The sequence below is a fragment of the Pteronotus mesoamericanus genome, unplaced genomic scaffold, assembly GCF_021234165.1.
Source record: "Pteronotus mesoamericanus isolate MK-2021 breed Mesoamerican mustached bat unplaced genomic scaffold, CSHL_Meso_final contig_94, whole genome shotgun sequence".
NCBI lineage: Eukaryota > Metazoa > Chordata > Mammalia > Chiroptera > Mormoopidae > Pteronotus > Pteronotus mesoamericanus.
In genome coordinates, this window is record NW_026555285.1 from 4,829,680 (window position 1) to 4,857,171 (window position 27,492).

Sequence of the window (27,492 nt, forward strand, 5' to 3'; positions counted from 1 at the left end):
TCCCTAGTGCTTGGCCTATCCTTCACAGGAGGCAGAATCTCTTCTCTCTGGATGTAACCTCCAAGAGACAAGGTAAAAATTTGGTTAAATCATGTTGAATTCTGAAGGAGCCCAGTGAGGACCCTGAAAAGGAGTGATGTGTTAACTAAATTCAGAAGGTCAGAAGAACATAAAGTAGCATACACACTTAAGCCTGAGAACCATAATAAAGTTTTGTTTTATTCTGAAGACCATAGAAAGTTAGTGATGAATTTTTAACAAGGAAATAACATGATAACATTCACACATTTAAGAAAATCAGTCTGGCTGCAATGTGGAGAATGCTGGATATTAACCTTGGAAATAAGGAGACGAATTTAGAGTTGGAGCAGTCACTCAGAATATGGCAGTGGCCAGGACTGGGATAACATCCACTGGAAAAGAGAGAAGTAGAGGGATTCAAAGGCTATTAGGAGATAGAATCAATAGGACCTGGTGATCCAGTGAATGAGTGAACGAGAGTGAAGAGGTGAGGACAGCCCAACCACAGGTCTACAAAAAGTAACTGACAGCCAAAGAAAATCATTCCATCTCACACAGTGTTCCTGAGTAACTGATCAGTTTCTGAAAGGGTTTGGGCTTTGTGTTCCTGCAAGCCATTTCTAATGGAGATCTCTGAATCACTATCTGCAAGGAGTAAAGGCAGGCTTAGAGAGACAAAATGTCATGAATTTAAAAGCCACTTGTCTTGATAGCATTAAAAATAATCTGTCACCACCTCCTAACTTTGTTCTTGGTTACAAAGTCCACTTTTTTGAGTGAACAAAGGAAGAGTTTTGAGTAAAGAATCTGGAAAGAACTATTTACCCCCAAAGAAACTGGTAAGAGCTCAGACTGGAGAAGGCTTGCATGTGAATGAGGAAAGGACAAACATGGGAGAGTGTGCCTTTGTCTCCCAGTGTCAAGTACATTCTGTCTGCTGCAAAATAGTCAGAGGCTCACATTTAAGGATGGAAAGAATATCGTTTCCAGCAGCTGCTCTTGGTATATCCAGAATATTCTGAAAATGAGCTAGCATCTCAGTAAAAGAAATTTCCCATCTGATGAATCATATATTCAACTCCAAGAACAATAAACTGGTGGTTATCGAGAACTAAGGGGTCTTTCTGATTTTCTTTATCAGACACCTTGTCCCGAAGTACCTTGTTCCCTGCTGCTTCTCATGCCACCCGACATAACACTGGATTCCAACAAACACTACATGCAGACGGAGGTCACTCCATTTTAAGAAAAGTCCTTAGAAAAGTGAAAAGTTCAAGAATAGGGTCTAAGCATACAAAAGCCTGCAAAATTTTCTTCAGAACTACTTTGTTTTTGATTCCTATTGTTTCCACTCTGCTAAACCCAGATGACTATCCTTGCATAGGTGACTTTCCTATTGGAATCCCCTCCCTGAGCTGATTTCAGGGAGCTTTAGTTTCTATTAACTACATAGCTGCTTCAGGTCATAGGTGTTCTTCTCTACTTATGGTCATTAGATAGGCCTATGGACAGGATTCAGGCAATTTGGTCAGAGGATTGTAGCTGACCCCAGCAATTAAGAGTGCCTGCCAGCCAGCCAAGCTGAGGATCAAATGGAAGAAATTAGGGAAGGTAGATGTAGTAGCTCTCTAAAGGCAAATCTTAAAGGCTCCCACTGAATGTTACCTAATCTATGACAGATTGCACTATACAATGAAATATGGTTTTGAAGTAAATGTCCCCTTTGACATAAAAGTTGTATTTTATGGCTCATCTTTCTAATTTTTCACCAATTTAAATTCTGCCTGACAGAGAAAGTTGACATTGTTAAATAGCATTAAGTCCTCTGAGCTCCCTCAGCTTTCAAGAGAGCCTCTAACTGCTGTTATGTAGATTAATCCAAATTAAATATTTATAACACAAGTATGGAGTGTGCCTTTTGCCTTCCAGTTGTCTGGAATCACAGAAATTGGTTTCATTTTTTAAAAAATGAAAAAAAACCCCTCCTACACCTTGGGGTTATTACATGGGCTTAAACAAAGCATGGTATTTCATGATGCATGATACATTTTACCAAATTCATGAGGGAAAAATTGCAAAGGGCCAGAGACCCATTAGCAAACATTTCCTATTTATCAGATTTTGGTGGCAATAGGGGAATAAATGACTCAGCTTCTATGTTCACATCAGTCCTCTTCCACCCTTTTGTACAGATTAGATGTGTAGTCATCAGCTAGAGAGAGGAAATACTTCTGTCATTGTTCTCCCTCATTTGAAATTTCTGATGCTAATTTGGATTAGACTCAACAACTTCTTAAATCTGGAAAATTGAGTTAAACTATTCTTAAACTCAATTTTTGGAGACCGGGTTTATGTGGCAAGGCACTCTAATAGAGTTTGAGATCTGTGATCATTAGATCTGTGTTAAAGTCCCAGTTTTGCTCTGACTAGTTGACTAACCTCTAGAAAACCCTTGGCATTCCAGTTTTCAGAGCTATAGGATAAATAATAATTCCCACCTGAAAGGATGATGATCACAGAGTCACATCAAGTGAAAAAGCAATAGGTCAAGAGCTCTACAGGTATGGGCTATTGTCTTTGGCTCACCTTCTGGAGGTTGCCCAAGACTCAGAAATCTAGCCAGCATGAACAATGGATTAGAAGTGAGGACATTCCAGTCTCAAACTCATGTCTGTCCTAACAATCAGTTTTTCCATCAGCAAAATGGGTATTCCTTTCCCTCACATGTATCTACTCACTTATACCCATTACTAGTGAACAGAGTATTACATTGAGAACCAGGTGGCTTAACTCACCCCACCACAGTGATTCCTCAACTTGCTGCATACTGCAATCACTTGGGGAGATTTTAACCCTCCCAATATCCAGCTGTACCCAATACCAAATAAATCAGAATGTCTAGGGGTAGAATCTAGGCATAAACATTTTTTTCAAATACCCTGAAGTGACTCCACCATGTAGCGAAGTTTGGGATCCTCTGTCTGACTACTTTCTATAAGCACCTGAGGGTACCTTTCAGCTATTGGGTTCTAAAGTATGTTCAACTTTGAAGTGGAAATCAAAGCCTGGAGCAACAAACCTTTAACCTCTAAACCTCCCTCCAGTGAGTCTGGCAGCCACCCACCCATCTTACATCCAGCTGGGAAGTGTGACCCATGAGCAAGCAGAGGGCACGCAGGAGTAGGGACATGAGCCTAGGGCCCAGAACACAGAGCACTACTTCCCAAACTGGATGATCAGCAGGGTAACATAAAAAGATATATCACAATCAAATAAAATCAGGTTATTCTGGGATCACCAAAACTAGCAGGTTTCTTCATTGTAGGATTTCTCAGACCTTTTAAGGTGGAATATAATTATTAATCTGCCAGAGAAGATTGTAGTAGCATTTCCAACCCATCCCTGGAAACCTTAATTTTTTTCAGAGCATTTCAAGAACTAGTGTTTCAAGGAATATACTTTAAGAAAGGTAGAGCAATGTTGGAAGTAGAGGACAGGGATTTTGACATGTGAGGTACATTTGGTGATGTCTGGAGACGTATTTGGTTGTAAGAGATGGGGGTTTGGTGGCTGTTGCTGGCATCTAGTGAGCAAAGGAAAAAGGATGCTGATAAACATACTACAATGTGCAGGAGAGCCCACACAATGAAATTATCCAACCCAGGTGTCAACAGCAGTGCAACCGAAAAGCCCTAGTCTAGAGTGACCTCTTCTCCCACAGACCATCCCCCACGCCATGGCCTTAAAAATTGAAGACAATGGGGAAGCAAGAAAGAGAGGAGAGGGAAAAAAAGAAAAAAGGGGAAGAAATGAAAGAGAAAAAGAGAATGTAATAAAGGAATGGGCTGGGAAAAAAAGAGAAGAAAAAGAAGCTAGATTCATAACTGCCAAGACTTAGAAGCAACTTAGATGTCAGTATGAGTGGATAAATAAACTATAGTACATCCAAAAAGTAAAGATAAACACAACCAGCAAGTTTCTTCATCAAATTTGAAAATTCTTTCCATGTCAGTCATACCTTATTAGAATAAAAATGAAATTTTTATTACGGCTTTTTAAAAAATAAACCCTGGTACATCCTGACAAGGAAATATTCAGGGTTAAAGAGAAATGAGCTATGAGGTCATGAAAAGACATCGAGGAATTGCGAATGCATAATACTAAGTGAAAGAGGCCAATTCTGAAAAGACTTCTGTATGGTTCCAATTCTATGTCCTGGCACAACTACGGAAACAGTAAAAAGATCTAAAGTTGATAAAAAGGGATGAATAAATAGATGGAGCACGAGATTTTTAGAGCAGTAAAAATACTCTGTATGATACTTAAGTGAATACCTGTCATTAAACATTTGTCCAAATCCATGGAATATACAGCACCAGGAGTGAACCCTAATGTAAACTATGGACTTTGGGTGATTATGATGTGCCAATGTAGACTCAGAATTTTTAACAAACGTACTATCTGGTGAGGAATGTTGATAATGGGGGAAGCTGTGCGTGCATGGGGCAGGAAGTGTAAGTGAAATCTTTGTACCTTCTGCTCAATTTTGAGCGACCTAAAACTGCTCTATAAGAAAGAAAGAAAAGGGAAAAGAGAAAAAAGAAAAGAGCAGCACTGTGTTAACTGGCCCCAGCCTCCTCACTCCTTTATTACTTCTCTGAGTTCTGCAAGGCAGATCTTCCTGCTATTCCACAGGCACGAGCTGCTGGGTGAAGGCGAGGAAGACAAAAGAAAGGCAGGAAATGTTCTGTGCCCCAAGCTCAGTGCCTCTGTGCGCCTGGGCGGCCTCAGACCCTGGGAGGCTTCTTGGGGTCCTTGTTCTTGGCTGGCATGAAGGCGTAGAGCTCCTCAATGAGCATCTCCATGCGGGCGGTGACTTCGGTCACGGTGTCAATGACCAGCTTCTGCTGCAGCTTCAGCTTGTTGTTCTCCCACAGAGCCTTGTTCTCCTCTTGGAAGAGCCGATGTTCGTCGCGCAGCGCATGCAGGGCCCTGTTCTCCTCCTGCAGGAGCCGGTTCTCTTCGCGGAGGGCCTGCAGGCTCTGGTTCTCGTCCCGCAGGGCCTGCAGCACCCGGCTCATCTCCCTCAGCAGCTCCAGGGGCTGGCTGCCATCCGCCAGGCCAGGGCCCGGGACCGCCTGGCTCTCCTCATCCCGGGAGGTCCCAGCCAGGCTGGTAACCATCTCCCGCAGGGCACGGAGCATCTTGGAGTCCTCCTGCGGGCTCGAGGGTCCTTTTGAGTCCTCGAACACGGAGGGGAGGCCTGGGCCTGGGTCCGTCAGAAGCCCGGAACTGCGTGGCTCCTCATGGGGCGAGGGGGTCGGGTTTCTTTCCTCCGCGGGGCCCGTCTTCTCCTCGGCCGGGGCCCAGTAGGCCTTCCTCTGCTCCAGCAGCTGCTGCAGGGCCCGGTTCTCCTCCCGGAGGAGCTGGAGCGTGCTGTTCTCCTTGCTGCGATGCCCATGTGCGGCCGGGTCTTTCTTCGCCGCCTCCAAGGCCGTGCTGTCCTTGTGTAGCAGCGGTGATGAGGCCCTGCTGTCCTCTCGGCCCGGCGGGAGCTTTTGCTCCTCCCAGAAAACCTGCAGGATCTTGTTCTCCTTGCGAAGGGTCTTGTTCTCCTCGCGCAGGGCGCGGTTCTCCTCCCGCAGGGACCTGTTCTCATCCAACAACAGATACTCCTTGGCCAGCCGCTTGTGGTGCAGCTTGTGGTGGAAGGAGGACGAGGGGGAGAAGTAGGGTGACTGTAAGCGGCAGTTCTCATTGACCCACCGCCCGTCCTGAAACACAAACATCTCGTCGCTGAGCTGCACGCGCGGAGGGTTGTAGTCTAGCTCTAGGTCCGCCTGGGAGGTGGGCCGCTCCATGGGGTCCAAGGGCACAGAGGAGAAGCGATTCAGCGGGTACGAGTGCTGGCTGGCCACCCTGCGGCTCAGCCTGGGCAGGGCGGCCTGCCTGGCGCAGCGTGGGCTCGGGTACAGGTTGTGGAGCCTCAAGAAGGGCTCAGTTGTGCCCCGCTGCAGGAAAGAACAGGGGAAGCCCAGAGTTAGTGAAGGAGCTGGCACACCCAAGGCTGGCTGACAAAGAGGCCAGGACACCTTGCAGTAAACCCAACCTGGTAGTCTGCTCTGGCCTGGCCACAGTAGACACTTTTGCACTTGGCCTCTTGAGGTCCTCACAAGGAAATGTAGTTGATCTTCATTATTCTCTGCAGTTATGTTCAATAAAATTGTGGAGAACACTGAATTAGTGAATACTGAGCCATGGCTGCCAGGAGATATACAAAATTAGGTTCCTGTCAGCCTCTGGTTATATTTTCATCAACCATTCAATATATTAATGTCTGTTTCTGTTGAAAGACACCTTATTTAATATGTACTGTTGATTCATTAACATTGAACTCTCTGCCAACAGCGCTGTAACTCATGTCTGAACAAAGTTTATCTAACACAACTGTTTTCTCTGTAAAGCACCTCACTGCCTTCTTGTGCTTAGAAAGACTAGGCAAAACTTCAGCATTATGCTGGAGGGTGATTTTAGACAGTGAAGTCACCAACAAAAATGTGAAAAATCTGGTACTAAAACTGTGAAATAAACAGTTTTACGGTATGAGAGCTGAAACAAGAAGGCTCCTCAGCTGAGAACATTTACATCAGTACCCTCAAATGTTTCATCACTCTGTGTGGGTCCGTGAATGACCATGGAAGAGCCCTTAGTATTGATTTGTGGGTTACAAACAAATTTTTCTGAAAAAAATTAGGGAAATTTACAAATATGGAATTCATCAATAAGAATTATTATCTGTCACTGATGTGCATGTGAAACTGAAGTGCTCTCTCATCTTCTCTGAGACTCGGATTTATCACTAGTAAACAAAGTGGGAGTCAAACTGCATGATCTTAAATTAGGCACCTTCCAACACTGAGGGTTAGTAAAATATGGCTACAAAATTGAAATAATATGTGCCCTGCTTAGTTCACAAAACTGTGTGAGGACTGAATGAGATAATGAATGTAAAAGTGATTTTAAACTGCCAAGTGCCATAGAAATGTAAGTTATTGTTATCAAGAAAAGTAGGATGCACTAATGGAAAAATTCTGAGATGTATTCAAAAAGTGGTGAACAGGTGGAATGCATCCGAGAGAAGAGGAAACAACTACAGCAATAAATGTAAATAAAGTAAAATCATGATAGCCACTTCTGAATATAACGAAAGCATTTTATCCAAGCAATGTTCTCCAAATATAAATTTCTTATCTCTTAGGTTATTTTCACAATTTTATAGATAAAATAGAAAACAAGTCAGGTTATATGCTATATATATAAAATATATATGTTATAATTATATATCTATACACATATACTACACATAAGTATGTGTATATGTAGATATGTAATTTGCACAGTCTATAAAGTTAGAATTTTTAAAGATCTGAATAGCTAGAGAAATAGAAGACACAGTTCTGTGCCATTAACTTTGCAATAAGCACATGCCATTAACTTTTTGTAAGGATATGCTTAATCTTCCAGATAACAAGTGTGTGAGGGCATTCTGTAATGAGAACCTTATTTGCTTGAAATAAATCCAGACTCTAGAGTATTTATATTTCTCAACTATAATTGGCTTTTGTGGCTGAACCTATGATAGGAATGAATCTCATTGTGGATAGTCCACACCATGTCCTTGTAAATTGAAGGCTCTTTGATCTGGATTTCTGGGAAGATTAGCAAAGGTCAGTAGTGAATAAAACTTGAGAGGTTCTCTCCATCCTCAAATTATAACTAATGAATTATATAAATTATAACTAATGAAATTATAACTAGATTCTCCATCACAGCAGCATCTTGCTTTTAGATTATATTATTATGGAAAATGTGGTTTTAGTCAATGATGTGTATCCCAATCTTGAGAAGGAATGGGGAGAAGGAAACAAATATTGAGCCTCAATTTTGTGCTAGGCCTGGAGCTGAGCATTCTACCTACCAAATACTGCACAACACCAAATTAATAAGGTATTATTATTATTCCCATTTTACAGATGGAGAAACTGAAACTCAAGGAAGTTAAATGACCAGTATCAGTTTAATTACTAAGTCACAAACCCAGTTCTGGCTCCCTGAACTTCAATGTGTAAAGAGCACACATGAGAGATCACCATGAATTTCTCAAAGGATTTGCAGTACTCTGGGGTTAAGATGCTTTTTTCTTAACTTTTTATTATGTAAATTTTCCAACAGCTATAAAAAGAGAAAAAGAATAATAATTATTAGATGGGTACATTATTTCATGTAACCATCACCTAACTTCAGCAATTATCAAATTGATGCGACAGTTGTTTCATATATACCATCACCCAATTCCACAACACTCCCTTGTCACTGGGTTATTTGAAAGCAATGTGTAGACTTCCAGTCAAGATGGGAGTATAGGTAAATGCAGTACTCACCTCTGCCCGCGACCACATGAAAGTTACAACTAAACTACAAAACAACCATCATTCAGAACCACCTGAAATCTGACTGAATGAAAGTCCTACAACTAGGCAATGGAAGAAGAAGCCACACTGACACTGGTAGAAGTGTGGAGATGTAGAACCAGCTAGTCCCACACCTTCATGTGTTGGGTAAAAATTGGGAGAGATACCTCAGCTGTGGAGGTACCCCGTGAGGAGTGAGGTATTCTAGCCTCACACCAGGCCCCCAAGCCCAGGGTTCTACTGCCAGGAAGAGAAATGCCCATAACTTCTGACTGTTAAAACCAGCAGGGATTGAAGCTGGCAGAATGCCTCTAGAGGGCTTCTGGAGTCCCAAGCAATTCCTCTTAAAGAGCCCACACACGAACTTACTCAGACTTCTCCTCTGAGCTTCAGTGCTGGGGCAGCAACTTGAAAGATACCAGAAATATACATGGAGGAACTTAATTGTCCAGCATCAGGGTGATATTTGGTAGGGAGCAACTTTTTCCAAAACAGAAGTGCTGGCCCAGGCCATTCCTCTGATGAGCCCTCCCCCTACATAGCTGGCAGTCAGGCACTATATCTGAGTCACCATCAATCTGGCTCACATTGTTTGCCCCACCCTGATGATTCTCTGAGGCCCTGCCCCACCAACTTTCAGGTCCACCCAAGCTGTTTCCAGTGGCTCTTCTGTACAAATGACCTGTTTTGGCTCATGCTTCAGGTTTTCCTAAAATCTCTCAAACAAGCAGTGTTTGGCCTCAGCGTGCCCTATACCTCTTACTAAATGGCCCCAAGCTTGGCATGAGCAGCAGCCAGCCTCAGTTAACAGGCTGGCCTCACCTGGGCACCTCCATGCCCAGCACAAGTAGCAGCTCTCTGCAGGTTACTTGGTATCTCATGCAGGGTGGCTCCAGGAAGAAGACAGGTGACGGTTGGCTTTGGCATGCACCTCCTGGGAGACCCCAGAGCCAGTGCATCCAGTGGACAGCTTCAGACCACATCAATGCATCACCACCCAACACCTCCATAAGCAAGAGCTGGGTTCAGCAGGCACCAGAGCTTCACTGAAGTAAGTCCTGCTCTGTGGGGTGGGTCCCTGCACAGTTTATCCTCCAAGATGGTCAGAGGTCAGTGGTAGTAGCCAGTCCTTGCAGCTAATCAGCATTTGGGTAAATCCCTCAAGTTGAGGTGCCAACAGCAATCAAGGCTCTACTACAGGAGATGGTATACACAGCCACACAGAGGGCGCATCTTGAGAGCCTAGCTTGGGCGATCAGGGAAGCTGTGTCACTGGACCCTGCACCTACTACATTAGGCCACTTAACCAAGCCTGGGAGACATAGTAGTTCTACCTAATACATAGAAACAAACACAGGGAGGCTGCCAAAATGAGGAGACAAAGAAATATGTCCCAAGTGAAGGGATAGAATATAACTCCAGAAACAGAACCAAAAAAATGAAGACAAGCAATCTACTGGATACAGAGTTCAAAAAACTGATTATAAGAATGCTCGATGAACTTGGTGAGAACCTCAACAGTATAAAAAAGATCCCCTCAGAAATGAAGATTACAATGAAATAAAAACTACATTACAGGGAATCAACAGAAGAGTAGATAAGGCCAAGAGTCAAATGAGCAATTTGGAATGTAAAGAAACAAGAAACACCCAATAGGACAGCAAAAAGTAAAAAGGAATCCAAAAATATGAGGATGGTTTAAGGAGCTTTGGGGACAACTACAAGCATACCAACATTTAGATCATGGGGGTGCCAGAAGGAGATGATAGAGAGCAAGAAATTGGAAATTATTTGAAAAGACAATGAAAGGAAATTTCCCTAACTTGGTGAAGGAAATAGACATAGAAGTCCAGGAAGCGCAGAGAGTCCAAAACAAGATGAACCCAAAGAGGCCCAAACCAAGACACATCATAATTAAAATGCCAAAGGTTAAAGATAAAGAGAGAATCTTAAAAGCAGCGAGAAAAAAGCAGTTAGTTACCTAAAAGGGAGCTCCCATAAAACTGTCACCTGATTTCTTAAAAGAACCTTTGCAGAAGGGATTGGCAAGAAACATCCAAAGTGATGAAAAGTAAGAACCTACAACCAAGATTACTGTACCCAGCAAAGCTATCAGTTAGAATCAAAGGGCAGATAAAGAGTTTCTTAGACAAGAAAAAGCTAAAGGCACTCATCACCACTGAGCCAGTATTATATAAATTGTTAAAGGGTTTTCTTTGAGAAGAAGAAAAAAATGATTAAAAATATGAACAACAAAATAGCAATAAATACATATTTATCAACAACTGAATCTTTAAAAAATAAATAAATAGATAAATGAACAAGCAGAACAGAAACAGACTTAGATACAGAGAACAATTTGATGGTTGCCAGATGAAAGTGGGGTTGGGTGGATGGGTGAAAAAGGTGAAGGGATTAAAAAGTGCAAACTGGTAGTTACAGAATACTCATGGGGATATAAAGTACAGCATGGGGAATACAATCAATAATATTATTATTTTATCCATAAACACATTAGTGTATATCTTTTAAACAAAACCACAATACCACTATAATCCTGTTATTGTTTTGTGGCTTATTTTTACTCTATTTTTTTCCATTACCATTTAGTCCCCTTATACCTCCCACCCTCCTGCAATCACCACACTGTTGTCCATGTCCATGAGTTCTTTTGTCTTTTTTCTCAATCCCTCCACCCCTAACCTGCCCCCCAGGTAACTGTCATCCTACTCTCTATCTGTGATTCTGTCTATATTTTGCTTGTTAATTCAGTGTGTTCATTATATTCCACATATGAGTGAATTCATATGGTATTTGTCTTTCTCTGACTGACTTATTACATCCTTTTAAAATTTAACAGTGACCTCTTAATAACAGCAAGTACCAAGTCAATGTACAAATTTCCCCAATTGTCTCATTTCTTTTTTAGGATTGTTTGGTTTCAATCAGAGAGATGCTCTCCTTGATCCAACTGAATATCCAAAGAGGAATATATAATGCTTTATGCTTGTTTGGAGAATCTTTAGTGGCCTTTAAATCATCCTATTCAGCTGCCATTACACTATATTCACATTCTGAACTAGATACTCAATGAATTTTTTACTCTCCTCAACAGAAATGCACTAAATAAAAACTTGACATGTAGTGGTAGATCCCTAGCTACAGACAATCTGGCTATCTGGTCCTTGTCCTTATGCATGCCATTAGGTGACCTTGGTCACTTCCTCTCATCTTCTGATCTTGGTTTCCACCTGTGTATAATGAAATGTCAGTGGCATTATCTCTAAATGCCCTCTTAGACTAACTTTCTCTGGTTCCACAGATCCGTATCGTAAATGGGTACCACTATGCCCCTAGCAGACCTGTTTTACCAACCTAGTTGACATCTCCTCCCTTAAATGATCAACACTTCCCAAGCAGATCCTTTTCCCTTTCTGTTTCATGCCCACCACTCCTGATCCATAAAATATTGATGGACTAATAGGTTCCTTTACTTACTTACCCAGGAAACCAAATCCTCCCCTTACAACTGAGTCCTAATATCGCTCCTCCTAAGCCCAGAAGGGACAAAGAAAGAGGTCGAATTCACTACTGACTCATGGCCTTGTTTCTTAGAACATAGAATAGCCTCATGTGTCCAAGGTGAGGCTAAAGTAAAGTAGTACCTTTTCTGTTTCTGAAAGTGAGAAGATTTAAGGGAAAATATGCCAAAAGTCCTGATTGAACTTTAGGGAAACATTATGCCAAGACAAATTTGTCCTTTTCTATGGTATTTTCTGAACTGCAATCAGACCAGCTGGACTTAGTGTTCAAATGAAAGCTCTTTCCTGGCCTTGTGAAAACTTCTCACCCTAATCTAGTCCCACTCTGAATGTTCTTGCACCAATTCTTCCTCCACATTTATGTTAATGAATCAACTAACATTAATTTAGCATCTGGTCTAAGACCCTGCCTTCAGGAAACTTACAATCAATTTGAGAAGTCATTTATTAAGGGTGGAGCCTGATCTCACTGGGTGCATATGCAGCTCACTGTGTTGCTGTTCCTGGTCTCTAGGATTCTAATTACCTAGCAGACCTGAGAGGTGGCTCTCCTGTCCCTGTCCTGGACCCTCCTGCTTTGCAGACACCTTCTCCAAAATGGGGGCCCTGGATCTCAGGGCTTAGGAATAGCCAACTTCCAAATGAGACCAGGCTGATGGAGCTAGCAAGAATTCTCTGCATATTGACATTCAGAAGCTGACAGAGAAGAGAGGCGTGCTGGGTAGCGAGATTTCCCACTTAACATCTGAAGACTACAATGTGGATGAACTAAAGGACCACATCTCCCAGCGCCACAATGATGACATCAAGGATGTAAGACAAATGCTGCTGGGGCAAACTAGCCATGATCTGAGGTTGTACCCAGAGTTGTATACAGAAATTGGCCTGAACGTGAGTAACTGAGCAGAGGCTCACAGCCCCTTTGTCTTTGGCCCACTGGGACAACTGATGTGGACATGAGATCAGCTGTGAGAGCCCAAATAGTCCTCCCCAAGGATTTCCAGCAAGGCAGTGACAGAAGCCCTTTTCTAGAGAGCTCATGCTGAGTCAGGAGAGGAAGGTGTGTTCCCAGCTCCAAGACTCCTAAAATGTCCCAGTGATACCTGTGTATGTGTATATATGTTCTACTTATAAATAAACATGTGAAAAATAAAATAAAGAAAGAAAATCCAAGTTATTAGTACTGATTACTTCTTAGTGCCAATGAGAGAGGTCAAAGTGCCACAAGCATTATGTAGGCAGTAAGGTATGGGGATCTGGGGGCTGGGCATCGTAAATCCTGGGGAGTTCTGGCTCTGCACTGTATGAGTGTATAACCTTTTAAAATCACTTAATTTCTGTGATTGCATTTCCTCATTTAGAATATGTGAATACTAACATGATTCAGAGCCACCCCATATGTTTGTGTAGGTTATACAATGACAAACTTTAGAGGGCACAATTTACAACTGTTGTTGCAGTGCTCAATCTGTACAACTATCCAAAGCAACCTTACTAACATCTGCCTATTTCACAGTTTGTTGTAGAGTTAAAAAATAAAAAAAATAAAATGTGATATTTTCTTTGTTTGTAAAAAGCTGCAGATATAAGGGATGTACTTTGGCTTGGAAGCGAAGTTGCATGGCGTTTCCTTAGAGAAAAATTTATAAAACAAGAAAAAGGAAATAATACTTACTGAATGACTACTATGTAATGATATGCTAATTGATTTATTCATATATAATGTCTTATCAAAAAGAGCCACCATGGTTCTACCTCAGATCACCTAGCCAGCAAGGGACAAAGCCAGGGTTTAAACCTAGGATATCTGACTCCAAACTGCATGCTCATTCTAGCTCTTTATAACGCCCAGATACTTTATTTTGCATCTGTTGATATTACTCTGCAGTGCTTCTCTTATGTTCTGTCCCACCATCTCCCCAGATAAATAAATTGCAATTCTCTAAGGCAGTAAACTATCACTTTTTTTTTTTTGACATCCCTAGTTCTAGAAATTAGAACAGCACATTTTATATAGAGCAAAGGTATAATGAGTCCTTGTTAATGAACTAATCAACCAAAATGCACTGAAAGGTAAGGAGAAGCTATTAGGTTGAAATATGTGAAACTGTCAACATTCTACCATTTTTGGACAACAAAAGTGGTGGTTTTGTTTGTTTTAATATTCTTAGTGTATTTGATAAAGCTATGTCCTCATTTCAGTTTATATTTTTAAACTGCAGAGCTGTTGCTGCATGATATAAATGCTACAACAAGTGGGGGTCTCCACATGTGAATTTTACAAAACTGTAGGTTCATCTGTGTAGTCCTTAAAGGAAGTTTCCCCTGCCTACAAATGCCTTGTGTGTGCTCATTGTCCATATCACCCTCTTGAACCTATAATCTAATTAGTGTAGAGGCCTCAAATTCCCAGTAACTTTGGGCTAAAATGTCCCACACCTTTGAGAACTCTTCAGAAAGTCACTTCACTTCTCTGAATGTCACCTCTGAAATGAACTTAAATGTAGCTGCCCTGAATACTTCCTGAAATGGTTATGAGAAGCCAAGGAAGTGGTAGGCAAGCTGTCATAAAGACCAGATGGCCAGTTCTACTGGTAAGGCTTAAACAAATATTCCTGGCCTATAACAAATGATGAATATATTTCTTTATAAAAGGGCTTTCCAGAAAATGAGCATCTGAGCTAGACAAATACATGAGATACAAAATCCCAGGACTCCTTAGCATATACCTGAAGCCAGCGCCTTCTCAGTGGGTCACCTTAACCAGTGTTTTTACTGGGTTGGTTTTATGAGCTACACTAATCTGTCCTTGATGTCCTTGAGCTCTAATAAGAGACATGGGCCACCCTGACTGGTATGACTCAGTTGGGTGTTGACCCACAAACTGAAAGTTCGCTAGCTCAATTCCCCATCAAGGCAAATGCTGGAGTTAAGGGTTCAGTCCCCAGTCTGGGAGCATACGAGAGGCAACCAATCAGTTTCTCTCTCACATCAATTTTTCTCTCCCTCTTTTTCTCCTTCCCCTTTCCTCTTTCTAAAAATAAATAAATAAATATAATCTTTTTTTAAAGAGAGAGGTAAGCCAACAAAAAGCCCCTGGAACACCCCTGGAAGTTCTGCTAAGCCTGGGAAGTAGAACCAAAGCCAATGGCAACACGGCCCAAGCCTCCAGAGCAACATGGACCAAGTTTCCCATGGAGGAAAGATTATCTCCTCCATGGTCTGTGGGAAATATTCTCACATATGAACATATCTAATAAGAGGGAGAGGAAATGTTTGACTTCTTCATGGAGGAATGGGATATGAGGATGGATGCAAAAGAGAAATACAACAGGCTATGAGGTTCATGATACCTTCCCATCAGGCCTTATTAGGAAGTGGCCAAGAGACTCTGTCCTCAGATGAATGTACTCACAGTTGTGACCTAAGATGTATTAATGCTTGGGATTCAGGAAGAGCCCCCTGGGCACAAACCTATCTCTCACAGATGCCTGAATGTCATCTATGGATGGATGTTCTTCCTTGGTACCAGGTCTGACCCTCTCCCTATCATCTCCTTAAATGCAAGTGGTCCCAAAAGAAAAATACTTGAAATCACCAGTGACTGGGTGTCTTTGTCAGATCACCAGCCTCCTAGCAAGGGGAGAACATGGAGGAAAGTTGTCCAATTGTGGGGGGTAGGGGAAGGGAAAAGGGGAGGTGATAAGACCAAAGTGTCTTACTGATGCTACAGAATTTCTAAGGAATAGGACTCTCTGACTGGGACCTTCTGAAATGGACTTCCTGGGGTTGGCAGCCTCCCATCTAATGGGTTTGGGGACAGGACTGGACAGTGACTAGCCAGGTTAGCTGACACTCTGAAGTTCTCTCCACTCTCAGAAAAGTGTGGCTACCACAAACCAGAAGGGATGTTCAAAGCCTGGTAGATTCCAAGACTGTTGACCGAGGTTTTAAATGCCTACTTTGCTCGCAGTACTGAGGGTTACAGTCAAAGAACACTCAGCCATCTGAGGTACTTTTCAGGCATGGGAATCTGAGGTGCCCAGGATGATGGAAGAGCCAGATATGCCAGTAATTTTCAGATGAGGTGACAAGGCTGAGGTTCATTATCATATTTTTTATATTAATTCGGCTCCCTATACCATGATAAAGTCAATGTTGGTTTTAATAAATGTGAACAAGTAAGAGGATAATTCACAGGTAAATGTGATTGATTTTGATAGAATTATAACATTAACAGGAAAGAGGATAAATATGTCATCATGTATGGTAGTTTCAGCTAATTATTTAACACAGAATCCTATGAACTCTTCCTTCTAACAGTCAATTCAGAGATATGGATATTGTTAGCAGACTCCATAACTTCCAAAGAACAAGCTCAAACAAATGGGACTGAGAAAAGGCAACTTCAGGGGGTGGAGGGGTAGAATGAGAGGGGCCTGGAGGGTGCTTTCTGATCTGGCATAGGTCCTTCATTAATGATCTAGCAGTAAACAACACCTTCAAGTAATTCAGATTGTGCTCAATTGAGGAAATGTGAATGCCTGTGAGAACTGAATCACTATGCATATTATGTACAAAAGGAACAAGAAGGTCAGCTGGCTTGGGCAGGGAATGACATTGAAAACACAGATATTTAATGTGAGAAAAAAACTGGAAATCAATAAGACTTAAAAAGACCTCAGGATGATAACAGTGAATGATAAGCATTTGGAATGTAATTTGGAAAGCCCAAACGCCCAGCATGATTGGGAGCTGGGAAGCCAGAGGCACTTTCAGGGAAGAGCTGCTGATGTAATTCCCTTTTAAAAAAGAATGGACTGAGCTCCAGACTGAAGCAGCATGTGGCAGATACATACAGGGAACTCAGGGGCAAACAGTAAGATGTGGGTAGAGAAGATGGGATTTTCTAAAAGCTAGAGAAGAAGCAGAGAACTAAGACAAGACCTGGTCCAGCCAGGTGACATATGCCCAGCAGAGAGAGTCAGTGTAGCAGAGAGAGTGAGTGTTGACTTGAGTTCAAGCCCCTAACTCCAGCTCTGCTATTACTAGTAGGGTTCATGGGTTTCCCAGTTCCTGTACCTATACAATCTCTGCCTCACACTTGCATGGCCTGACACCTGATCAAATCAATACTTGGTTGATAGTTCTCCATCCCCTTGCGAACCACATCAACCCACCCCCCAACTATGAACTATGTCATTGGAGTAGGTCCAGTAAGTTCATCAGTCCCCCGAACAGCCCTGGTGGTGGCATAGTTCAGATAACCTAAATTTATAAATGCACATACCCCCTCCCCCAGTGCACCAGCCCAGAGCATCCTGGCAAGTGTCTGAAACCTCATGTATGATTTCTGCATGGCAGGTGTACCCATGAAGCTACATCTGCCCATGAGGGGTACACATACTCAGGCAGCAGGTATCCTCTCACCCATGCGCTCCATGCTATCCATGCCCTCCCAGACCCCAGCAGCAGCACTGGATCCTGCAGCACTGAAGGGGATGGCTTGAGCCTTTTTTAATTTTTAATCCTCACCAAGGGCATGCTTACTGACTTTAGAGAGAAGGGAGGAGAGGGAAAGGGAGAGGGAGAGAAACATCAATGCAGGAGAAGCATCAACTATTTACCTCTCATATGCACCCTGACCAGAACCAACCCACACGTTTCAGTTTACAGGACAACGCTCCAACCAACTGAACCACACCAGCAGTTGAACCTTTTTAAAGCACTCTCCATTTCTGTTCTCCTTCTCTCCTTCTCAATGTTGGGTTGTTTCTGGGAGGTAGACAGGGAGAGTTATGCTATCTTGCTATCTTTTTATCACATAATGACTATTTCAAATCCTGTTCTGGGCCCCCATCCCCAAACCCATCCTGAGGTTGGCACCTTCTGCCTATCCTTTGGCAAAACAAACTGATTTATCTGAGCTGTCAACAAATCGAGGGAGCAACACCCACCATCAAGAGAGTAGTGGTTAACAGAGCAACACATGTATTTCAGGTGGAAAGAATTAGACCTAAATCTAGGTTCCTACAGCTGTAGGAACCCTGTGGGAAGCCATCCTGTCTAATGATCCAGAGAAAGTTAGCTTGTGTTCTAAGCTTCAGAGAAGTAGCTGTTCAACACAAAGTTATAGGAAAATGTGAAATAGCCAGAATATTTTTTGTCCTATATTTTTTTCCTCCTGTTGAATATACTTGCTAGATTGTTACAGTTAGCTCCACCTATAGAAGGAATGCTGAAGGTTTTCTAATGGTGTTCTTCTGAAAAGCTGATTATGTGTATGTGTGTGTGTATACAGAAGTATATATATATACTTGTGATCAATGCTGTCCATAACACATCCCTGAACAGAGCTTTCAGATAGTTACCTCTGCACTGGACTCCTCCACCCTACATTTCAGCCCCTCTGGTGGCACCGCCATGGTCTTCGAACAGGACCCTAGGTGACTATGGATAAGTAAGGTTGCCCCCTTTGTGACATAACAGCAGTAGAAACAATCCAATCAGAAAAACCCCATCAAAGAAGTGGCTGCTTAGCAGAAGGAGACCTAAGAACCTCCAGCCTGTCAAGACTTCCTCCTTTCATCACCCCCTGTTCTGTGCCCACCCCCTTATACTCTGTCTTTGATATACAGCAGATCTTAATTTTCTTGACACCTCCAAATGACCCTGTACCCCTTGATGTAATGTACTAGGTTTTCTTCTCATGGATTCAGTTACATGTATTTGATTCCACACCCCAGTTCTAATTCTCCTCCAGTAATAGAGTGGTTGAACAATAACAAGTACGAAAAGGCATCATTTTCAGAAGATTGGCTTATTTCAGAGTATCATGGGTAAGGACTAGAAGGTCTTACAGATCACCTAACCCACTCTCTTCATTCTAGGGATGAGGGACTCAAGATCTACAGTGGCTAAGTGGCCTCAGCAATGCACACAGCTGGTTGGCAGCTGACCTGCAATTAAAATCAAGGTCCTGAGTACTCTGCTCGTTCTATGACATCTCACTAGAGTTTTGAAAGAGGAGGGTTATTCTGGCTAAACCTGATAGTTTACATCCTTCTGTGATTATCCATACCTGAGGTAGAACCACATTGATTGGAATCTCTAGGCTTTCAGATCTGGCATCTCCTTTTCTTGTAAAATGTGGCCTCGAGTGCTATTAAAAAGAGAAAATAACATGTCTGCTTCTCAGCACATCACTGGATCTCAATTACCTTATTTGTAAAATAGAGGACTTTCTACTCATTTATCTCCTCTTGTAAATTATATACATTATGAAAAACTGAGTTTGAAAGAATATTAAGATGATATCTGATAAGGGGATTTGTCAATATCTGAACAAAAATTAAGGTAGGTATTATAGTTGGGTGTCAAAGCCTTACAAAACTCTTTTCTAAGAGTATTATTTTTTATCTCAAGTAAAAAGTCATACCAATGTTAGGTGCCAGGTATAGGTCCTATGCAGAAGTTGGTCACCAAAACACTCAGAACATTCCAGAGGTGACATCACAAAACAATATAGTGCTTTTCAGGGCTCATGGTCTCTCTATGAGCATCTCAGGCAGGAATAAGGCTCCTGGAAGTCAGGAAAATCTCACCCTAGTGTGTCCACATGGCTGGTCAGGGTCAATGTGACACATAATGGCCCAAACACTAGCCCCCTGTTAGGTCATTCTGTCTGCCTTTCACATCCCTCCTGCTAGGCTAGGCTGAGATCCTTATCATTTCTCCAGAGGTGGCATCTTCTGGTTTGAACACTCAAGAAGAAGGAAACCCAAACTGAACTCTTTTCACACCAAGAGAATAAATGCAGTATGAGATGTTTCCTGACACCAATCAATTCTCCCAATTCTCTGACACTGGCTGGACATCATGAAATTCAGTTCAATTCTTGTTTTTAATTTATTTTTTATTGTTCAAATATATTTGTATCCATTTTTCCACCACCACATTCCCCTGCTCCACCCACCACTAACTCCCACCCTCAATTCTTCTCCACTTTGACTTTGTCCATGGGTCCCTTATGCATGTTCCTTGTTTGGACCCTTCCCTTTCTTTTCCTATTACCTCCCTCCCTCCTCCCCTCTCATTACTGTCCATTTGTCTTTTCTTTCAGTGTTGCTAGTTATATTTTTCATGCTTTTTTGTTTTGTTGATTAGGTCCTGCTTATAAGTGAGATCATATGGTATTTGTTTTTCACTCACTGGCTTATTTCTCTTAGCATAATGCTCTCCAGTTCCATCCATGCTGTCATGTAGGGTAGGAGTTCCTTCTTTCTTTCTGCTGCGTAGTAATCCATTGTGTAAATGTACCATAGATTTTTGATCCACTCATTTATTGATGGGCACTTAGATTGCTTCTAGCATTTGGCTATTGTAAGTTGTGCTTCTATGAACATTGGGGTGCATAGGTTCTCCTGAATAGATGTTTCAGGGTTCTTAGGGTATAATCCCAGCAGTGGAATTTCTAGGTCTAAAGGTAGTTCCATTATTAGCTTTTTGAGGAAATCCCAAACTGTTTTCCACAGTGGTTGCACCAGTCTGCATTCCCAACAATGTACTAGGGTTCCCTTTTCTCCACAACCTCACCAGCACTTCTTGTTTGTTGATTAGTTCATGATGGCCATTCCGAATGCTGTGAAGTTGTATCACATTGTGGTTTTAATTTGCATCTTTCTGATAACTAAAGATGATGAGCATCCTTTCATATGTCTTTGGGTCCTGTGTATGTCCTCCTTGGAGAAGTGTCTGTTCAGGTCCTTTGCCCATTTTTTAATTGGATTATTTGCCTTCCTGGAGTGGAGTCCTGTGAGTTCTTTATATATTTTGGAGATCAAACTCTTCTCCAAGGTATCATTGGCAAATATATTTTCCCATATGGTTGGTTCCCTTTTCATTTTGCTGATGTTTTCTTTAGCTCTGCAGAAACTTATTTTCATGAAGTCCCATTTGTTTATGCTTTCCTTTATGTCCCTTGCTTTAGTGGACATATTGGTGAAAATATTGCTGGGTGGAATATCTGAGAGTTTCCTGCCTATGTTCTCCTCTAGGATTTTTATGGTGTTTTGAATTATATTTAAGTCTTTTATTCATCTTGAGTATATTTTTGTGTATGGGGTAAGTTGGTGGTTGAAATTCAATTTTTTGCATGTAGCTGTCCAGCTTGCCCAGCACCATTTGTTGAAGAGGCTATTTTTGCCCCATTTTATGCTTCTGCCCCCTTTGTCAAATATTAATTGACCACAGAGACATGGCTTTCTTTCTGTGCTCTCTATTCTGTTCCATTGATCTATTTATCTGTTCTTATTGCCAGTATCAGACTTTTTTGATTAGAGTGGCCTTGTAATATAGTTTGATGTCAGGTATTGTGATCTCTCCTACTTTGTTCTTCTTTCTCAAAATTGTTGAGGCTATTCAGGGTCATTTATGGTTTCATATAAATTTTTGAAACATTTTGTTCTATATCTGTGAAATACATCATTTGTATTTTAATAGGAATTGCATTGAATCTATAAATTGCTCTGGGTGGTATGGACATTGTGATGATATTAATTCTTCCAATCCATGAACATGGTATATGGTTCCATTTATTTGTGTCTTCCTTAATTTTTTTCTTCAGTGTTATGTAGTTTTCTGAGTACAGGTGTCTTATCTCCTTGGTTAAGTTTCTTCCTAGGTTATTTTATTTTTCTTATTGCTATAGCAAGGGGAATTTTTCCCCTTGATTTCTGATTCTGATATTTCATTATGGTGTACAAAAGTGCATTTGATTTCTGAATATTGACTTTGTATCCCACTCTTTTGCCAAATTCACTTATTAGGTCAAGTAGTTTTTTGGCAGAATCTATAGGGTTTTCTATGTACACAATCATGTCATCTGCAAACAATGATAATTTTACTTCCTCCTTTCTGATTTGGATGAATTTTATTTCTTTTTCTTGTCTGATTGCTGTGTTAAGACTTTCAGTACTATGTTGGACAGAAGTGTTGAAAGCAGACAACCTTGTCTTGTTCCCGATCTTAGTGGGAAACCCTTTAGTTTTTGTCCATTGAGTATGGTGTTAGCTGTAGGTGTTTTCATATATGGCCTTTATTATGTTGAGGTATGTCCCATTTATTCCCACTTCCCTGAGTGTTTTTATCATCAATGGATGCTGTACCTTATCAAATATTTTTTTTCTAAATCTATTGATATGATCATGTAGTTTTTATATTTCCTTTTGTTTATGTGATGTGTTATGTTTATTAACTTGTGAATATTGAACCATTCTTGCATCCCTGGGATGAATCCCACTTGACCACGGTGGATGATCTTTTTAATGTATTGTTGGATATGGTTTTCCAATATTTTGTTGAGGATTTTAGTGTCTACGTTCATCAGCGATATTGGCTTGTAGATTTCTCTTTGTTGTCTTTATCTGGTTTGGGGTTACAGTGATGCTGGCCTCATAAAAAAGTTTGGGAGTCTTCCCTCTTCTTGTATTTTTTGGAATAGTCTGAGAAGGACGGGTTGGCTCTTCCTTAAATGTTTTGTAAAATTCTCCTGTGAAACCGTCTGGTCCAGGGCTTTTGTGTGCCAGGAGTTTTTGTATTACTGCTTCAGTTTTTGATTACGCTTATTGGTCTGTTTGGGCTTTTTGCTTCTTCTTCATTCAGTGTTGGAAAGTTATATTTTTCTAGAAATTGGTCCATTTCACCCAGGTTTTCAAATTACTTGGCATAGAATTGTTCATAGTAATTTCTTACAATCCTTTGTACTTCTGTGGTATCAGTTGTAATTTCTCCTCTTTCATTTCTGATATTATTTATTTGAGTTCTCTCCCATTTTTTCCTGATGAGTCTGCTTAAAGGCTTGTTGGTTTTGTTTATCTGTTCAAAGTACCAGCTCCTGGATTTGTTGATCCTTTGAATTGTTTTTATAGTCTCTATGTCATTCCATTTTGCTCTGATCTTGGTTACTTCCTTCCTTCTACTCACTCTGCATTTTGTTTGTTGTTGTTTCTCCAGTTTTTGAAGATGTAGGGTAAGGTCATTTATTTGAAATGTTTCTCTCTTTTTTAGGTAGGCCTGTATTGCTATAAACTTCCCTCTCAGGACTGCCTTCGTTGTGTCCCATAGGTTTTGGACAGTTGTGTGTTCATTTTCATTTGTTTCCTGTAATTTTTTTTATTTCTTCCTTGGTCTCTTTATTGACCCATTCGTTGTTTAATAGCATGCTATTCAGTCTCCATGAGTTTGAATGGTTTTGAGTTTTTTACTTGAGGTTGATTTCCACTTTCAAGTCCCTGTGGCCCAAAAAAATGTTTATTATGATTTCAATTTTCCTGAATTTATTGAGGCTTATTTTGTGTCCTATCATGAGGTCTATCTTTGAAACTGTCCATGTACATTTAAAAAGAATATGTAATTTGCTTCTTTGGGATGAAAGGTTCTATATATATCAGTTAAGTCCATTCGATCTAATGCATCATTCATTTCCACAATATCCTTGTTGATGTTTTATTTGGAAGATCTATCCATTTTGACAGTGGGGTGTTAAAATCCCCTACTATCACTGTGTTGCTCTCTATATCTTTCTTGAAGTCCTCCAAGAATTTCCTTATATATTTGGGTGCTCCTGTGTTGGATGCATATAATGCTTTACAATGTTTATGTCTTCTTGATCGATTCCTCCTTTCAGTATTATGAAGTGTCTTTCTGTATCTCTTTTAATGGCCTTTGTTTGGAAATCTATGTTGTCTGATAGGAGTATTGCTACCCTGGCTCTTTTTCCTGTCCATTTCCTTGGGATATTTTTTTCCATCGCTTTACTTTCAGTCATTGTAGGTCCTTTATTCTGAGGTGGGTCTCTTGTAGGCAGCATATATGTGAGTCATGGTTTCTTATTCATTCAGCTATCTTATGTCCTTTGATTGGGGCATTTCATCCATTTACATTTAAAGTTTTATTGATAAGTCCTTATGCATTTTTTTTATTTGTACCTCTGTTCCTCTCTTTCTTACTTTTTTACTTCATCTTCTTAAAGCAGTCCCTTTAGCATATCTTGCAGTGCTGCTTTGATGGAGGTGATTTCTTTTAGCCTTCTTTTGTCTGGGAAACCCCTTATTTTGCCTTCCATTTTAATTGAGAGCTTTGCTGGGTAGAGCAGTTTTGGTTGCAGGCCTTTGTTTTTCTTTACTTGCAATATTTCTTGCATTTCCCTTCTGGCTTGTAGTGTTTCTGTTGAGAAGTCAGCTGCTAGCCATATCATGGCTCCGTGCATGTTACTACCTCTTTCGCTCTTGCTTGCTTTAGGATTCTCTGTTTGTCTTTGATATTTGGCATTTTAATGATGTGTTTTGGAGTGGGCCTCATTGAGTTCCGCTTGAATAGGACCCTCTGTGCTTCCTGGACTTGTGTGACTTTTTCTCTCCTCCAGTTAGGGAAGTTTTCTATCATTACTTTTTCAGACTATCCTTTGCTCCTCTTCATCTCCTTCTGGTATCCTTATAATACAGATATTATTACTTTTCAGGTTGTCCTGCATTTCCCTAAATGCCTCTTCATTCTTTTTGAGTCTTTTTTCATTTTCTTGCTCTTTCTGGGACTTTATTTCTGCTTTGTCCTCCAGCTCACTGATTCAGTCCTCTCCTTGATCTAATCTGCTTTTGATTCCTTCTACTGTGTTCTTCAATTCAGAAATTGTATTCCTCCTTTCCTCTTGCCTCTTGTTGATAGTTTCTATGTCCTTTTTCATGCTGATATCGTTTGCAGTGAGTTCCTGATAGTTTCCCTGTAGTTTTTGGTAATATTCTTTGAGCTCACTGAGCATCTTTAGAACCATTGTTTTGAACTCAATATCTGAAACTTAACTTGTTTTTTTTTTTCACTTAGTTCTCTTTGTGGGTTTTCTTCCTTTCGCTTCAACTGGGGGTTGTTTCTTTGTCTTCCCTTTATTTGTGAGATTCTTCTTTCTTGCTGCTGCTTCTTAAATTGATCTGTCTTGATTTCCTGACTTCGTGGTGTGAACTTCTATGGTATGAGACCCTTGAGATTTAGTGGTGGAGATGCCTTGATCTCCTGGACTTGCTGCTCTTTGGATGTCTTTTATGACTTTTATGTCAGCTCTCTTGAAATAATTGTGTTTGGATTGTTGTTTGGTCAGTCTTTGGTGGGTTCTACCCTCCAGCTGGTTGACTAAAGGTCACTCTGCCCACCACATCTTTTGTGTTTTTTGTGCAGGTGCTACAAGAACGAAACCACAAAGTCCAGGAAACAAACCCACATCCATATAAATAACTACCCCCAGCAATCCTACTATCAACAGCAAACTAACCAGTATTAATAAGGCTCTAGAGGTTAAGACTATTATAAGAAAGGAGAGAAATAAACTATAACTTCTAATGACTTAATATGCACAAACTTGATGGACATGAAATGAATGTTTAAAAGCTATATAGTAAAGAGAATATCACAAATCATGGAGAAGACCACAGTGGATTTTGTTCCTGTAGCCTTTAGTATTTACCACTGTTTTTTCGTACTGGATCTGCCTCTGATGATTCTCAGATGTTGACCCTGCCTGACCTTAGGCAGTCTGCTCAAGACTTCTGGGAATCTACTCTCTGTGGCTACAACTGTGTCTCCTTCAGTTGCTAATCTAGTCATGCTGCACTCAGCAGTCAGTCATAGGCACCACCTAGGCACCACACTGGGCAGAGTCCCTCCTTGGGGCGGGGCTATTGTTTCCTGTCACTCTGCTCCCACCCAGGGGAGTGGTCTGCCTGGGCAAGATGATTGCTGCCATACTGGGGAAGAGTCAGCATCGGGATCTGGTCAGCTCTTCCCTCAGTTCTCTCCCAAAGCCCCCTTCTCCAATTTCTCCCAGGTTTCTCTAGCCCACTCTGCCACCTCGTTTGTCGGAGCACAGAGTACATGTCTGCAAATAAAAATTTATGCGTTCATCCATTTAACGGCTCTTTGCATCTCCAGTCACCCATCTCTGGCAAAGAACAGCCCTGCTGCTTCTCACAGCTGGCTGTTTTCTGTGTACTTTTTGGGCTCTGGTGCTGTAGGCTGGAGATGCCCGCTTATGGTTTAGACCCCACTCTTCTCAGGGGGATCCAACTGGCCATTTAAATACCCCTCTGGCATGCTGCCCAAGGGTGCCCAGGGAGCCTTCTCAAGTCTCCACTGCACTCCTTACCAGTCATGTTGTGCTAAAGCTGATTCTTCTGTCTGCCTGAGGTTATAAGTCTTCTCTCTCACTATTGTTCAGTTGTTTGTTCTGGGTGATTTCTCCACAATTTAGTTGTAATTCCAGATTGGTCCTGGGAGGTGGTCAGTGTTACTTGCTTTCACTCCTCTGCTATCTTGCCCCTCTCTCAGGTCCATTCTAACACAGTCTACCTGAAACTGGAATCAGGCCCCAAAGTTAAAGGGCTCCTTCTTACGAGACTGCCCCTGATTCAGACACCAGTCATAAGTCTGGGCCACCAATCCTTCTGACTAATTGGCTATGTCAGGAATTCCTTCGGCCCCCTCCTCAAGTGTTATAATTTGATAAAATAGCTCCCAGGATTTAAAAAACTTACTCTCAATTACAATTACATTATGAAAGATACAGCTCAGGAGCAGCCAAATGGTACAGTTGCTTAGAGCGAGATGTGGGGGGAAGAGATGCAGAGCTCCCATGCGTTACTGGCACGTCACCCTCCCAGCATCTCCATGTGGTCACCAACCCAGAAACCCTCCCAACCCTGTTGTTTAGGGGGTTTTTATTGAGGTTTTAATACATGGGCACAAATGATAAAATAATTGGTCTTTGGTAATCGAAAATTTCCACCTGACTCCCATCCTCTTTTCCAGAGGTGGAGGGGAGGAGAGAGGATTGAAAATTCCAGCCCTCTAACCAAATGGCTGATTTCATCTGGCAATCAGCCCCAATACCAAAGCTATCTAGGTGCTCCACCAGGAGTCACTCATTAGCATAAACTCATGTGCTCTGAACAGGCTTCTTATGAATAATAAAAGACACATCTATCACCCTGGAAATTTCAGGTTTTTAGGAGCTCTGTGCCAGGAACTGAGAACAGAGACCAAATACATATTTTTATTATACTGTAATGGGGGGGGGACACCCTCCTGGAAATGGGAGAAGGGTTTGAGCTGCACATGTGTGACTGGAGACTTTGCCCCCTTGCTAAGCATGGTGGTAGGAAGAGGAGCAAAGGCAAACATGGCTGACACTGGCCGTCATTGTTTGGAAGGCTGGACACTCCCACTGGCTTTCAGCACACATGAAACGGAGGACACCAGAAAGCAAAAAGGTAATTATCTCTTTCCCCTCCCCGTGCAGGGGGCATGTGTCAATAGTGACCAGCAGACCTACCAGTAATGGCCAGTGTAGGCCTGTGAGTGGAGGTCTGGGAGCACAGACTCTGAAAGAAGCCTAAAGCTGGCAGAAACTGGAG

General features: G+C 41.5%; 1 protein-coding gene across 2 annotated transcripts; it reads right to left on the bottom strand.

The window, feature by feature from the left end:
• Nucleotides 1-4,808: 4,808 nt before the first annotated feature.
• Nucleotides 4,809-19,547, bottom strand: CBY2 (chibby family member 2). Of its 2 annotated transcripts, XM_054586617.1 has the most exons (3): nucleotides 19,473-19,547; nucleotides 19,116-19,196; nucleotides 4,809-6,032 (listed from the first exon to the last, which is right to left on the bottom strand). In XM_054586617.1, the coding sequence occupies exons 1-3, from the start codon at nucleotides 19,545-19,547 to the stop codon at nucleotides 4,809-4,811; spliced, it is 1,380 nt and encodes a 459-aa protein (XP_054442592.1). The 2 variants fall into 2 exon arrangements, with proteins under 2 accessions (XP_054442592.1, XP_054442593.1); XM_054586618.1 differs by lacking the exon at nucleotides 19,116-19,196.
• Nucleotides 19,548-27,492: the final 7,945 nt, after the last annotated feature.

Bases quoted from the DNA above. Each gene is read 5' to 3' on its own strand.
- CBY2 (XM_054586617.1), bottom strand. From the start codon at position 19,547: ATGTCACCTCTGGAATGTTCTGAGTGTTTTGGTGACCAACTTCTGCAT. The intron at 19,197-19,472 runs GTATGACTTTTT...TCTTTTTAATAG, and splicing joins ATACCTGGCACCTAACATTG to CACTCGAGGCCACATTTTAC. The intron at 6,033-19,115 runs GTATGGATAATC...TCTTTCCTGCAG, and splicing joins TCAATGTGGTTCTACCTCAG to CGGGGCACAACTGAGCCCTT.